At 65.3% G+C, this 14,538-nt stretch overlaps 2 protein-coding genes across 2 annotated transcripts in view; both read left to right on the forward strand.

Annotated features, from left to right (window-relative positions):
* Positions 1–568: 568 nt before the first annotated feature.
* On the forward strand, positions 569–8,482 carry LOC116493989 (cadherin-1-like). Its single transcript, XM_032195683.1, has 16 exons — positions 569–634; positions 720–834; positions 4,384–4,606; positions 4,716–4,854; positions 4,992–5,147; positions 5,219–5,363; positions 5,487–5,662; positions 5,745–5,873; positions 5,969–6,154; positions 6,243–6,487; positions 6,593–6,735; positions 6,840–7,064; positions 7,301–7,522; positions 7,599–7,729; positions 7,929–8,072; positions 8,270–8,482. The coding sequence occupies exons 1-16, from the start codon at positions 569–571 to the stop codon at positions 8,480–8,482; spliced, it is 2,658 nt and encodes an 885-aa protein (XP_032051574.1).
* Positions 8,483–10,311: 1,829 nt separating this feature from the next.
* Positions 10,312–14,538, forward strand: part of TANGO6 (transport and golgi organization 6 homolog) — a 30,169-nt gene continuing 25,942 nt past the window's right edge. Inside the window, 6 exon segments of the mRNA XM_032195610.1 lie at positions 10,312–10,413; positions 10,416–11,144; positions 11,465–11,581; positions 12,583–12,733; positions 13,519–13,643; positions 14,138–14,300. Coding sequence (XP_032051501.1) covers positions 10,312–10,413; positions 10,416–11,144; positions 11,465–11,581; positions 12,583–12,733; positions 13,519–13,643; positions 14,138–14,300 — 1,387 coding nt within the window.

Below are 14,538 nucleotides of genomic sequence, written 5' to 3' on the forward strand. Positions count from 1 at the left end.
GACTGGTCCCAGAGCTCCCCATCCCCAGCGACCCCCCCGCTGCCCACTCTAAGCACTGATAGCGCTGCATTAACACAGCCCAGAGCTCCCCCCGGGGCAGGGGGTGCTGGGGGGGTGCTGCCTGCTTCCCTACAGGGGGGGCTCAGCCCCTGACCCCGCTCCTGGGGCCAGCGCTGGGTGCTCTGTGGGGCAGGAGGAGGCGGTGGCACCAGGGGGTTCCCCCCTGCTTGGGGGTGCCGTAAGGTCCCCGGGGGGGGGTCCCTGGGGGGCTTCTTGCCTGGGTTTCACCAGAGCCACCCCCTCGAGGCTCCCCTGGGGGTCCAGGACCGGAGGGTGCCGGTGCCGGGGCCGCTCCCCGGGGCCTTGGGGGAAGGACCGGGAGGGGTTGGGGGGACCGGGGCTGGACCGGGGGGGGGCCGCCTCCCGGTGGGGCGGGGCGGGGCGGGGTCGCAGCACCTGCGGGCGGTGCCGCTTTCACCTGCGGCTCGGCGGCGGCAGCGCTCGGCAGCTCCGTCCCGTCCCGTCCCGTCCAGCACCGTCCCGCACCGTCCAGCACCGGCACCGAGCTATGGGGCGGCAGCGGGGCTCCATGGGCCCCCTCTGCTTCCCCCTCCTGCTGCTGCTGCTGCTCCAGGTGAGGGGGACGGGACAGGAGGGGACTGGAAGGGACTGGAGGGGATGGGGTGGCGGTGGCCACGCTGACACCTCTCTCCGGGCAGGTGGGCGGCCGGCGGTGCGACGAGGCAGCCCCCTGCCAGCCCGGCTTCGCCGCGGAGACCTTCACCTTCACCGTGCCCCGGGACAGCGTGGCGGCCGGCGAGGTGCTGGGACGAGGTAGGGTCCTACAGGGGTGGAGGGGGACCACAAGGGTGGGAATGCAGCCCCACAACCCACTGCTGGCATGGCACGGGGCTGTGATTGTGGGGACAAGCGGGTGTGCTGGGGGGTTGTGGAGGTGTGGGGTTGGGTTTGGTGCCTGGCACCAAGGGTGGCAACGGGGCTGGCGGAGTGCCCGTGGGGTTGGGCTCGGTGTGCGGCGAGGTGGCGCAGGGCCGTGGTCACAGGGATGGGTGGCCAGGGTGGCAAAACGAGGCACAAAGCCGTGGCTGCGTGGGGCCGGGGCCGTGCCTACGTGTCGGTGCACGGCGAGGAGCTGGGGCGCTGCAGGTGCCGGGGCCGGCAGCACCGGGGCGAGGGCGTGCGGGGGCAGCGGGCGCCTTTCCCGGCAGCGCTGACTCAGGCGCAGACCTGTCGGGGCCGGCAGGCCTGGGCGTGGGGTGCGGAGCCCCACCGCCATGCGTGGCCTCCCCACGGGCTGGCGGTGCCTCTGCGTGGGGCACCAAGCACCCGGCTCGATGTGGAGCCACGCACGGGTGGAGGCGGTTCTGGAGGTGCCGAAGGGGTGGCTGTGAAATTGGGGTGTTGAGGAGATGTTGCTTTGGGGTGTTTGTGTCCCCACCACGCTCTTCGTCTCCCAGCACCGAGGTCCTGCTGGCTCCCAGCACTGCGGGGCAGTGGCTTGGCCACAATTTGCTGGGGTCAGTGGCTGGCAGCGATGCCAGAGGGGGCTGAGGGGCGCTGAGCACTGCAGCGGGGCCCCTGTGCCTTCAGTTTCAGGCCGAGTTTCACCTGCGCTGGCAGTTTCAGTGCAGGGAGCTGGACCCTGCACTGCAGCGAACGCATTCCATACATGTTTGCTTTCTGGTTGATCATTAACAAAAGCGCTCAGCACCAGGAGCCTGCGTCTGCTCGGGCTGTGCCTGATGGCAGGGTGACGGGCAGTTGCGTGGCCCTCTGCACCCCCGGGATGCACAGGGCTGGTTTCTGCAGCGGGGCCAGCTGGAAATCCCCTGCGTCCCAGTTCGGGGCTTGGGACAGAGGAGGAAGGAAGCGGACGGGTGCCTGTGTCAGCCCGTGCGTGCCAGTGGTGCTGTGGTGATGCCTGGCTGTGCCACGGTGATACCCAGCCGCTCAGGGGGACACTCAGTGGGGCAGGATGCTGCCCTCTGTGCCACGCAGTGCTTCAAAGGCCTCGGCCGGGCTGCGGTGCGGCAGGCTGACGAGCTGGCCTGTAATTAAGCTGATGAGTCGAGCGCTGTGTTGTGCCTCAGACAGGTCTGGATAGGCCCCGCGCGGCGCTGGGGCGGCAAGAGGCAGCGTGGGGCCCTGCCTCTCCGAGCGCTTCAGGGGCTGGGCCGGCTGCTGCTGCGGCTCCGAGCCTCCCGACGGCGGTGCAGCCGCCCTGGCACGCTGATGAAAAAGCTCGGTGGAGGAAGGAGCAATTTCCTCCGCGTTAATGCGGGCAGCAGGAGCTCTGCCCAGTGCCTCGGTTTCCGGTGGGTGCTGGGGCTGCGGCTGTCCCACGCCCCGAGGGAAGGATGGCAGCACCCGCCTGGCGGCCCTGGGATGGGACCGGGACCCTGTGGCCGCGCTCAGCCTCGTGTGCTGCTTTGCCCATGGGCGAGGGGTCCCCGGGCAGGGCACGGGGTGGCAGAACCCCAGGGAGGAGCCCTGAGGGAGCCCCCAGCTCTGTGGGACGTGAGCATACGGCCCCATTTGGGGGGGAAGGGGGATGTGGGTCTCTGGCGGGGGCGGATGATGCCCAACTACGCAGGTCCTGAATCAGCCCCGGGTGGGAGAAACCTCGAGACTCTGAAGTCACGGCGAAACTCGGTGACGTCAGGGGGAGCGCCTGGGCGGGACGTGCGGCTCACGGCGCCTTCACCCGCGCTGCCCGGAGCTGGTGTTTATCCCGTCCCCCCCCCCTCCGCCACTGCTGGCTTCTGCCCCAGTGCAGCCACCGCGCTTGCGCAACCGTGTGGGGACACGGGGTGGTGGCACCCGGTTGTCACCCGGTTGTCCTGGGGTGGTGGCACTTGGCCGGGCCCGTGACTCACCCTGTGCCCAGCCCTGGCGAGACACCTTCCTGTGTCACAGCGGGTTGTGGGGTGGCTTGGGGGCTGCCAGGCACCACGGTCCCCTGATCCCAATCCGGGGGGTGCGGGGTGCTCCCCCCCGCCCCATCCAGCAGTCAGTAATTCGGTGATTTTGGCCCCGTGGGTAGTGGCAGGTGAGGGTCCATGAAGGCGTGGAGCACCCTGCGCTTCGGGAGCCCCCCAAACTTGCCCCCAGCCCCACCGCCTCCCCCTGCCCCACGCCTTGCTGAGGCCCCATGGCTGCATGCCCCCGGGGAGGACGGGGCGGGGAGGGGTTGGCTTTTCAAGTGCTGAGCTGGAAAAACAGGTTGAGCACAGCCATGGGGAGCGCGCGCTCGGCACGGCGCGCTCCCTGCGTTCACCGCGCTCCCTGCGCTCCCTGCACGCAGCCGGTGCGGGGCTGGGTGCTGAGCTGCACCCTGGGTGCTCGCTGCACCCGGCCGGCTCCGTGCCAGGTCCCGGGTGCCCGCGGGGGCTGCGGCACCTCCCCGCTGCCAGCCCCCGGTGCGGGAGCGCCCGGCCTGCCCCGGCGTGTCCCTGCACAGCCGGCCTCACCGGCTGCCCCGGCCTGGCTGCGGGACCCACCTGGGGGCCGGGCTGGCATCGCACCCGCTGGGTCGGGGGCACGGTGGCAGCCCCCAGCCCAGCTCTGCTATCGCCTTCCACTCACCGTCGGCTCTGAATTGCTGGGCTGCACGTGGGCTGATGTGCCGAGGGATGGTGGAAAGGGCCCGGCAGTAAGGGCTGCCCCAGCTCTGTGCATCCCACCCTGGGCACGTCGCCATCCCACGGCACCACCGAGTGCCTCCTGCCCGAGCCGCGGTCGTGCCGGGGCTGGGGGTGGCTCTGCCGGTGGGGGGGACCCAGCCTGGGTGCTGCTGGCTCAAACAAAACATCCCCCAGACAAAGGAGCGTTTGTTCAGGGAGCTCCCGGCTGCGCGGCCCCGCTCATGTGATGCCTGCTGATCGCTGCCGTGCTGCGCGCTGTCCCCCCCCCTCGGGCTGTCCTTGTCTCCAGCACGCCAGCCCCAGCTGTGACCAGTACCAGACCAGTGCCAGACCAGTGTGAGGGCTCGTACTGTGGCCCCAGCAGGGTGCCATCTCCCTGCTCTGTCCCCAAGGATCCCCCTGGGTGCACCGGGGGCAGCACCTTCCCCATCGCACAGGCTGATGCCCCTGTCCTGCAGCGGGTCACAAGCCCACTGCAGATGCATACCCCAAATCCCCGGCCATGCAGGAGGCTCGGTGACCCCCAGGGGTCCCCAAGCACTGGTGCACTGCCACCCCCCTGCCTGCAGTGCAGGATCCTGCACTGGCAGCCCCTGTGCCCCAGCCCTGGTGGTTACTGGGGTGTGCAGCAGGGACACAGCACGCGGGGGGCTGTTCCCCATGGCAGGGGTGTGCCAGGCACGGTGCCATGCAGCCCACCCGCTCCTCTTGTCCCCAGTGCTGTTCTCGGGCTGTGCTGGGCAGCCGCAGGCCGTGCACGTCCCAGCCGACCCGCGCTTCGAGGTGGACGAGGACGGCATCCTCCAGACGAGGCAGCCGCTGCAGCTCCGCGGGCAGAAGATCCGCTTCAACGTCTCCGCCCTGGATGCCACGGGCAAGAGGCACTCGGCCTGGGTGACCGTGGAGAAGCGCAGCTCGCGGCAACAGCGCCGCAGCAACCAGGTGAAGCGTGGTCCCCGTGCCTGTGCTCAGCACAGCCCCTCTGCGGGGTGGGCAGTGGGTGCCGCCGGCTGCCTGGCGCTCCCGTGGGCACCGGGACAAATCGCTGTTCCTGCAGGGTGACGAGCCCTACATGATCTTGTTCCCCGAGTCCGGCCCCGGCCTCCGAAGGCAGAAGAGGGACTGGGTCATCCCCCCCATCAGCTGCCCCGAGAACCACCGGGGGCCCTTCCCCATGAAGCTGGTGCAGGTACGTGGCCCCCACGGTGTGGGGACGAGGGCTGAGCCAGCGCCAGGTCCTGCAGCCAGGCTGAGCAGCCCCAGGGGGGACGCGGGTACCTCTGCGGAGCACCAGGCCCCTCTAACAGCCCCCCGCCTCGCCCCCAGATCAAATCCAACAAGGACAAGGAGACCAAGGTTTTCTACAGCATCACGGGGCAGGGGGCGGACAGCCCCCCCGTGGGCGTCTTCACCATCGAGCGTGAGACGGGGTGGCTGGAGGTGACGCAGCCGCTGGACCGCGAGGAGATCGAGAAATATGTCGTGAGTGGGGGCCGGGGCTGGGGGCGCCGGGGGGTCCCGAGGGGGCCACGCCACTGACGGTGCCCCCGCAGCTCTTCTCCCACGCCGTGTCGGCCAACGGGCAGCCCGTGGAGGACCCCATGGAGATCATCATCACGGTGATGGACCAGAACGACAACAAGCCCGTCTTCACCAAGCAGGTCTTCGTCGGCTACATCGAGGAGAACGCGAAGCCGGGTGCGTGGGGTGGGGGTGGGGGGACCCCGGGACACTGGGATGGATCTGCACCAGGCCAATGGCGGCGCCCATGGGGCTCGTCCCGTGAGTGACGTCTCCTCGTCCCGTCCTGTCCCTGCACAGGCACCTCCGTGATGACCGTGAACGCCACGGACGCAGACGACGCGGTGACCGTGGACAACGGCATCGTCAGCTACTCCATCGTCAGCCAGGAGCCGGCGCGCCCGCACCCCCAGATGTTCACCATCGACCCCCAGAAGGGCGTCATCAGCGTCCTCGGCACGGGGCTGGACCGCGAGGTGGGCGCCCGGCCGTGTCCCAGCACACCCATGGTGGGAGCGGCCGCGGGGCGCCCCTGACCGCGCTGCTCTCCGCTCGCAGACCACCCCCAACTACACGCTGATCGTCCGGGCCACGGACCAGGAGGGCAAGGGGCTGTCCACCACCGCCACGGCCGTCATCAAGGTCACGGATGCCAACGACAACATCCCCATCTTCGACCCCACCATGGTACCGAGCTCCCCCCCATGCCGGCTCCCGCGAGCCGCTTCCCCCGCTGCCCCCGGCCCCACACCGCGCTGACCGTCCCTGCGCCCCTCCCGCAGTACGAGGGGACGGTGCCCGAGAACGAGGTGGGGCTGGAGGTGGCCAGGCTGCACGTGACGGACCAGGACATGCCGGGCTCCCCGGCCTGGCAAGCCGTCTACCGCATCAAGAGCGGGGACCAGGACGGCGCCTTCAGCATCGCCACCGACCCCAACACCAACGACGGCATCCTGAGGACTGCCAAGGTGGGTCTGGGGGCTCCCGGGGCTGCCCCGTGCGGGACGCGTCCCCCCCAGCACCGCTCCCAGCCCAGCTCCTCTGTGCCGCCTCCAGGGCCTGGACTACGAGACCAGGAACCGCTACGACCTCGTGGTGACGGTGGAGAACGTGGTCCCCCTCTCCGTGTCCCTCGGGCTCTCCTCGGCCAGCGTGCTGGTGCTCGTCAGGGATGTGAACGAGCCCCCCGTCTTCGTGCCCCCCGTCAAGAGGGTGGAGGTGTCGGAGGACCTGCCGGTGGGGCACGAGGTCACCTCCTACACGGCCCAGGACCCCGACAAGAACCAGAGGAACAGGATCACGTGAGTGGGGGCGATGCTGGGGGCGCGAGGGCTGCGTGCCCCGTCCCGCCCGGCCACAGGGGCCAGGCTGGGCACCAAGCCCCCCGCTGACCCTCGCTTGCCCAGGTACCGCATGGGCAGCGACCCCGCGGGGTGGCTGGCCATCGACCCCGAGAACGGCATCGTCACGGCCGCCCAGCCGCTGGACCGCGAGTCGGTGCACGCCATCAACAGCACCTACAAGGCCATCGTCCTGGCCGTGGACAACGGTGAGGACGCGCTGCACTGCGCTGTGGGGGCTGCGGGGACACGGGGTGGCCGTGCAGGACACCGGGACGGGCTGCAGGCACCTCGCTAACGCCCAGCTCCGCAGGGGTGCCGGACGCAACGGGCACGGGGACGCTGCTGCTGCTCCTCCAGGACGTGAACGACAACGGGCCCACGCCGGAGCCCCGCATCTTCGACATCTGCAGCCGGCAGCCCGAGGAGCAGACGCTGACCATCGTCGACAAGGACCTGCCCCCAAACACCTACCCGTTCCAGGCAGCGCTGGAGCACGGCTCCAGCACCAACTGGAGTGTCATAATGTCTGGCCAAGGTAGGTGCCGTGGGGTCCGTGCCAGCCACCCACCTGTGGCGCAGGGCAGTGGGGGGACACTGAGCAAGGGCCGCATCCTAGCCAGATCCCCCTGAGCCACCCTGAATGCCCCTGGAGCTCCTACAGGTCCCCATGGTGGCACTGCCACGCGGCAAAGCCCTGCGGGTGCTGAGGGTGTCCCCAGATGTGGGAGCTGGGACACACCTTGACCCCAAGCCCTGTCTTTCCCACACAAGACTCGCTGCTCCTGAAACTGAATAAGGAGCTGGAGCCCGGGGAGTACAGCGTCTTCCTGAGGCTGACGGACAGCCAGGGCAAGGCGCAAGTCACAGAAGTCAAAGCCCAGGTGTGCGATTGCGAAGGGGCAACCAAAAACTGTGAGCGGAGAGCATTCATCGCCACTGGCCTGGGTGTCCCCGCAATCCTGGGGATCCTGGGCGGCATCCTGGCGCTGCTGAGTGAGTACTGTGGGGTGGGGACAGGGATGGGGCCGCTTTCACCCCATGGCGCTGACGCCATGCCCTCTGCTCGCAGTCCTGCTGCTGCTGCTGCTGCTCTTTGTGAGGAGGAGGAAGGTAGTGAAGGAGCCGCTGCTGCCACCTGAGGACGACATGCGGGACAATGTCTACCACTACGACGAGGAGGGTGGCGGCGAGGAGGACCAGGTGGGACGGGGTGCTGGGCCACAGTCCTGCCCATGGGGTTCTTTCTCCACAGCACTGTCCCCACAGCGGGTGGCAGCATGGCTCCCCAGTCGGTTACCCAGTCCCCCGCAAGCCCCTGGTCCTTCCAGCACTGCCTGAGGCCATCCCTTGAGCGCAGTCTTGCTGTCCCCTCATGCCCCCCGTCTCTGTCCCCACACAGGACTACGACCTGAGCCAGCTGCACCGCGGCCTGGATGCCCGCCCTGAGGTGATCCGCAATGACGTGGCCCCCCCCCTGATGGCAGCCCCCCAGTACCGGCCCCGGCCTGCCAACCCTGATGAGATTGGAAACTTCATCGATGAGGTGAGCCCAGCCCCGTGCCCTGCCCTGGGGCAGAGGTGCAGTGCACATTGCCACAGCTCCCTCTGTCTGTGCCAGCACCCCTGGGCTGCATGTATTGCCGTCCTGCGGGGCCACAGTGGGGACAAGTACCCATCGGTGGGGGACGGTGGAGCCCCTGGCCAGAGGCTGGGAGCTGAGCTCCTCTTCTGCCTCCCCAGAACCTGAAGGCGGCTGACACGGACCCCACGGCCCCCCCCTACGACTCCCTGCTGGTGTTCGACTACGAGGGCAGCGGTTCGGAGGCCGCCTCGCTCAGCTCCCTCAACTCCTCTGACTCCGACCAGGACCAGGACTACGACTACCTCAACGAGTGGGGCAACCGCTTCAAGAAGCTCGCTGAGCTCTATGGTGGCGGGGAGGATGACGACTAGGCTGCCCTGGCCCTCCTGCTGGCCTGCAGCCACGCAGCGAAAGCAGCTCTTGCCATTTCTTGGACATGCACTGGCCCTCGCCAGAACGTGGTGGGTGGCCAAAGCCCCCTCTGACATCCCTGGATCCATCACTCACATCCCTCTCCTTCAGTGCAGATAAAGCTCAGGATTGCTGGGGCTTGAGTGTTTTGGGGAACCCGTGTGTTTCCTGGTCCCCCTCAGCTCCATGCAGGCTATGGTGCCATTTGGGGCTCCCTGGGGGGACGCGGGAGGCTGGCAGTAGGCACTCCTTGTCCCGAAGCTGAGGTGCTCCTGGATCAGCTCCCAGCCTCCCCATGCCCAAATCCTGCAGTGGCCCTCGGCTGGTGCTCAGCACTTCTCCTTCATCGAGGAGAGGCCCCCACCGCCTCTCCCCCTCTGCTGCGGAAGGAAGGGGTTTCTGTGGCACTCTCCAAAATACCTCGCGCTCCCAGACCTGAAATCATGGCCATGCTGGCAGCCAGCCACGCTCAGGGAATGGGATGGCCCCACGTCCAGCTTTTGTGTGGAGCTGCTCAAGCATGTGCCGATGCCGGGTGGATGATCTATAAACACTGATTAATGATGTGCCATTGTCTTTCTGTGATACATGAGGGAATTATATTTGATATAGTACTTGCAGGCAGATTTCTATTTTTCTGTATACCAGATTATATTATTTCCTTTTGTGTCATATTATGTGTAATTATTGTGCTGTTAATAGAAGGCGCTTTCTGAAATCAAACAGCTTTACTTAAATTCTGAACTGTGTTTAGCTGTTGCCACGTTTTGTATTTTGAAAACGGGAAAAGGGTCTGATGCAGGCTGGGAGCCCAGCCATTGTCTAGTTTTAATTGATTGTACGTTTTTTATATAAAACTGAAATAATACGTTGTTTTAATAAAATGAGAAGCCCATTTCTTTGTGTGTAGCTCTGCCAGCTGCCCTGCCTGTGGCCGTGCTGAGAGGCAGGTCTGCCCTGCCGTGACTTCTTCTTATGGCCACGGCCGCTGCTGCCTCCCAAGTGCAGAAAGCGAGCGCTTGCTGAAGCCCCTGCTCTTCATAACAATCTTACCCGGGGAGGGAGGGATCCATTACAGAGCACGTGTTTTCTCAGCACCGGGGCTGATAAGAGCTGTGGCTGGCAGCTCGCAGCACCACAAGGTTTTACCTTACTGCCCATCTGCCTGGACGGGCCCTGGGGAGAGGGGGAGCAGGAGGCAGGGTGAAAGCTGGGCTTGCACTTCGTGCCTTATCGCGGTGGCTGCACCCTGCGTGCCCAGCCTAACACCCGACCCACGCGGGCCCAGCAGCGCAGGCGAGGCTGTTATCGGTAATGTTTGCCCGGCCCTGTAATTATTGCTGTTTTCTCCAGAGCAGCCCTGCCCTTTAAAGGAAGCAGAAGGCAGAGGAATAACGTGCCCCACAGTGCCTGCGTGCCTCTCTGCAACCACAGGGGCAGGTACAGGAGTTGCAACCACCCTGGTTACAGTCTGGGCCAAGTGAAGTGCTGATGTGCGTGCTTTGTAACGTGTTTACTGCTTGGTGTTCCTCTCCTTTCACACAAAACGCTAATTTCTCTCCACAAGCTGCTGGCTGCAGCCAGAACCTGTGCTCTGTGTATGGACAAGGCTGAGCCCCAGCCACCCCCAGCCGGCTGCGGGGATGCGGTGGCACACAGGGCGGCAGCTCTCCTCAACCACCTGCCCCGCCGGGGCTCCCGGTGCTCCGGGCGGCCACGCCGAGTCCCGGTATTGCCCCGGTACCGCTCCGCCGGGCCGGGCCCGCCATGGCGCCGCGACCTGCCCAAGATGGCGGCGGGCGGGGCCGTCCTGCCCATCCCTCCGCCATCCCCCCAAGATGGCGGCGGGCGGCAGCGCCCCTCCCCTTCCCCCGACCTCCCCAAGATGGCGGCGGGTGAGCCGCGCGCCCCTCCCCTCCCCGGCACGGCGGCCCCAAGATGGCGGGCGGCGGGGAGCCGGCCCCGGGGCGGGTGCTGGAGGCGCTGGAGCTGCTGCTGGGGCAGCCCGCGGGGCCCGGTGAGCGGGGCGGCGCGGCCGGGCCCGGCCCGGAGGGCGCCCTGCGGCTGGAGACGGTGCTCAGCAACGCGGCGGAGCTGAACGAGAGGCTGCGGCGAGAGCCGGGCTGGGCGGCGCTGCGCGGCCTCCGCTCCGCCGTGCTGGCCCGGGCACCGGAGCTGGCGGCCGGGGCGGAGGATGGCGAAGGCGAACCGGGCTGGGCCGCCGCCTGCGCGGTGTTGGCGCTGCTGCTGTGCCTCAAGGAGCGGCTGCTGGCGCTGGCCGCCCTTCCCGCCGCCCCCGCCGCCGTGCCCGGTGCCCCGCCGCCGCCCGCCGCCGATACACTGAGCGCCGCGCAGGGCCGGGCGCTGCGGAGGGCGCTGGGGGCCGCCGTGGGGCTGGGGCTGGCGCCCTACCTGCCCCCGGGTGTGGGGCAGCGCCCCGGGCCACCCTTGCCTCCGCCACCCCCGGGGGTGACCCGTGGGGCCCGGCTCCGTGCCGCCACCGGAGCCCTTGTGGAGCTGTGCCAGCACCCTGCGCTGGGCGGCCCGCTGCTCGCGCACCACCTCGGCCTCCTCCTCGCCGGGCTCTGCCTGCTGGGACACGGCCCCGCTGCCCACAGTGAGGTCGGTGGGCTTGAGCATCGCGCTCCCCTACGCCTGTCCTGTTGCTTTGGTGCTGCTTCACAGGGTGGCCGGTGCAGGGGGTGCCCTCGGAGCACCCGTTCAGCTGCCCTCTGTGGTGGCTGGTGCTGAGCCACGTTGGTCTGAGTGTGAAATAAGAGGTTAAAGCATTGTATATATACAGTCTGGGAAGGAGGGCTCGAGGGGCACCAGCACCACGCCGCCGGCAGCACCGTGCCACAGGGAGCTGGGTGCCAGCCCGTGTGTGGGTGCAGCACCCCCGGCCGGGCTGCCCTCACCACCTCAGGGCTTGTTTTTTCCAGGGCCTTTCGGAAGTGGAGCGAGCACAGAGCCGGGAGGCCCTGCAGCACATCCTGGACCGTGTCTACCAGCCCCTGGCAGTGCGGGAGCTGCTCGTCCTGCAGGGCGGCCCCAAGCAGGTACTGGCTGCAGCGGAACCGTCCCGATGCGGGGCAGCCACGGATCCCGCGTCCCAGCAGGAATACGATGGCCAAGCAAAGCACCTGCTGTCCCCTGGGCTGCCTGTTTGCATGGCATGGAGGGTCAGCACGCAGTCTGCAGGGTGACGTGCTGCTGCCTCAGCACCGGCTGCTGCTCGTGGTCTGTTCAAAGGCTGCCTCACGGCGGTGGGGAGAAGGAAATGGGAAATAGGTGCTGTGCTGTCTGCAGAGGCAGCTGCTGGATTGCACTCAGAGCAGCCTGTGGCACATCCTCTATCCTCTGGCTGGGACTGAAGGCAATTCCTGGACAGGCAGAATCTGCCATCCTATGTGCAAGTGCTGCAGAGGTGCTGCATGAGGAGCTCACGGGGGTCAGCACCCTCAGTAGATGCTGTGGCTCACCCAAAAGCCAGGGTTTCCTGGTCAGACCAGAGTCAAGCTGATGTCCTGCTGCAGCGTGACATTGCCAGCCTTGCTCCATGTGTCCTACCTAGCAAGCGCACACATTCAAATTGCTCCATTTGTGGATTTGCAGCCTCTGAACAGCGTTGCTGTTTGTACCTGTGCCTGTGCAGTGCTCTGCTTGAGCCCTGGTGCTGCCTCCCCACTACTACGCTGTGTCTAGTGTAGCAGGAGTCACCACTGCTGTCCCCTTATGTGCATTACCCTGGCTTGTCCCCTGAGCTGCCCCTTGCCCCATTTCAGTAATGAGACGGTCAGAGCTGCTGCCTGACCCTGGGAGACTTTAATTAAAGGAGGGAAGCTCTGCATGAGAGGATGTTCCCAGCAAGGTTAGTCTCTCATTAAACCCTAATTTGCTTTGTGCCACTGGATGAAGTGATTTAAAACGTTTCTGTGTCCTCTGCTCCTATCTGGTCTCCAGTCCTCCAGGGCAGGGTGCAGGCCTGTTAGTGAGGGTTTGCCGGGAGCATGCACTGGGGAGAATACCCTACTTAGCCTGCTCCTTTGTTTCCTTTCAGAGTCGTCCCTCTCCTGGGGAAGAAACAAAGCCAGCGCTTGTACGGGCTCCAGCATGGCTGCGGCGCCTTTGTGGCCAGCTGCTCTCAGAAAGGCTGATGAGACCCAGCGGGGTTCAGGCTGTGGTTCGGGGCATCATGGAGGGAACCGGCGGTGAGTAGGGTGCTTGGGCGCTGCGGTTGGTTTCCAGGGTTGCAGATTAAAAGAGGCTGTGATGATGTGTCTGAGACGTTTCATCCCATGGGAAGCCCAGAAAACCTCGCACCAGTCGAGCCCTGAAATGGGGAGCGCTTTTGTTAGGCTAAGCTGACTTCTGTAATGCTCACGCAGGTTTTGCTTCTGAGTAAGGCAAGGCTGTTGGACTCCTGAAATGTGGACGCCTTTAGCTTGGGGTATGCCATCCGTTTTTAGGGAAGAGAGCAGGGTATAACTCTCCAGCCAGCTTTTAGCATCACGGCCCCTTGTGCTGGTTGGGTTTTGGTGCAGCAGTGCTCGGTGTTAGGCTGTTGGCAGCCGCAGTGGAGTGGGAGCAGCCCTGTGCTGGGCCTTGGCAGCCTGGCCCCCTGCTCTGTTTCCTGCCAGTTGTGTTAAGCATTAAGCATTGCTCTTTAAAAGATGAATCCCACAGCACCAAAGCCTCTTCCAGCCAGTGCAACCTGAAGGCAGCATCCAAGCGTAGCTTCCCTCCACTTTCTGGCTTGCACACCTATTTATAGGCGTTGTTTTCCAGTGTCAAAGGCCTTGGATAATATTTTTCCCTTTCCTTCATTAAGCCCAGGCATTTTCTGAAAGATGATTGGTTTAAGGAGATTAATAAAAGCTAAAAATCTAAAAATCCATTTTTTTTTTTTCCAGACACAATGGGTTCAGCCAAAAATGTCCCTGCTGTTTTCTGTCTGGCTGAGCTCTTTCTTTTCCTCTTTCTGTGCGTGGAGCAGGTGGCACCGATGCTGAAGCAGCAGCTGTGGACTGGAGAAAATGTGATGCGGTTGCAAAGATCCTGGCTTCCTGCCCTCAGCAGTGCCTTTCCCTCGAGGACTACTACAAACGTGTGTGCCCTCAGGTGGGTGCTTCCCTCCTCCCTCCCCGTGGCATGCTGGCTCTGCCTGCAAATGTGAAAATGGGAGCACTCTCAGGTTCCCAGCTTGGCAAGCGTCTGCTGTCGATACCACCTGCACGTTGCCTTGCTTGAGGCTGCCCCAGTGTGGAGATGAGTTTTCCTGCAGCTCTGTCAGTGGGATGTGCTCCCACCACGCTCTTGAATTTTCTGTATTTTATTGAAATGCTGAGCAACGCTTCCTGGCCACATGAGGCCACTCGCTTTAAGGAGCTTTGTGCTGGGGGGCTCTGGCTCCCAGCCTTCAGCTGTGGGCATGGTGCAGGGTCAGTGCCCAGAAACACCTCCTGCCTTACCTCGTGCACGAGACAGAGCTGCTCCTCTGCCTGGGGTGTTGTGCCCAGTGGCCTGTAAAGCAGCACCACAGAGACTCCTCCGCTGTTGGCTGCGAGGAGTCATTTGCAAAGCTTTGTTCTGCTATCACGGACTTTTCCTTCCAGATTCTGGGCTTACTGCACATCCAGGACAAGCTGACAGCACGCCAGTTCCAGAGAGTGGCCACCACAACGCTGCTCACCATGGTGAAAGAGCACCCTCAGCTGGCAGAGAAATACCTGCTCCAGCCTCTGCTGGCACCGCTCCTCCGCTGCTCGGACGCAGCAGGTAACGGCAGGCGAGGCACCGTGTCGAGCCCCGGGGTGAGGAAGGGTCTGATTCCTCTTTGAGTGGTCTTTGTCTTCCCACCAGAATTTTCCCATGTTGGTGATTTGGCTGCTGAGGGTGCCAGCCCAAAGCTGCTGGTTGTGGATCCGTCTGTGTGCGGATGTGCACCATGTTTGTTAGCATTAAGGCAAATTAGTGTTAGAGTCAAGTAGTGGGGCTTTTGCCGTCCCCTCTGGGA

Source organism: Aythya fuligula, chromosome 12 (assembly GCF_009819795.1).
Source record: "Aythya fuligula isolate bAytFul2 chromosome 12, bAytFul2.pri, whole genome shotgun sequence".
NCBI classification, from domain to species: domain Eukaryota; kingdom Metazoa; phylum Chordata; class Aves; order Anseriformes; family Anatidae; genus Aythya; species Aythya fuligula.

Excerpts from the sequence above, each read along its gene's own strand:
- LOC116493989 (XM_032195683.1), top strand. The coding sequence starts at position 569 with ATGGGGCGGCAGCGGGGCTCCATGGGCCCCCTCTGCTTCCCCCTCCTG. Across the intron at positions 635-719 it reads TGCTGCTGCTGCTGCTCCAG|GTGGGCGGCCGGCGGTGCGA; the intron begins GTGAGGGGGACG and ends CTCTCCGGGCAG. Across the intron at positions 7,065-7,300 it reads TGTCATAATGTCTGGCCAAG|ACTCGCTGCTCCTGAAACTG; the intron begins GTAGGTGCCGTG and ends TTCCCACACAAG.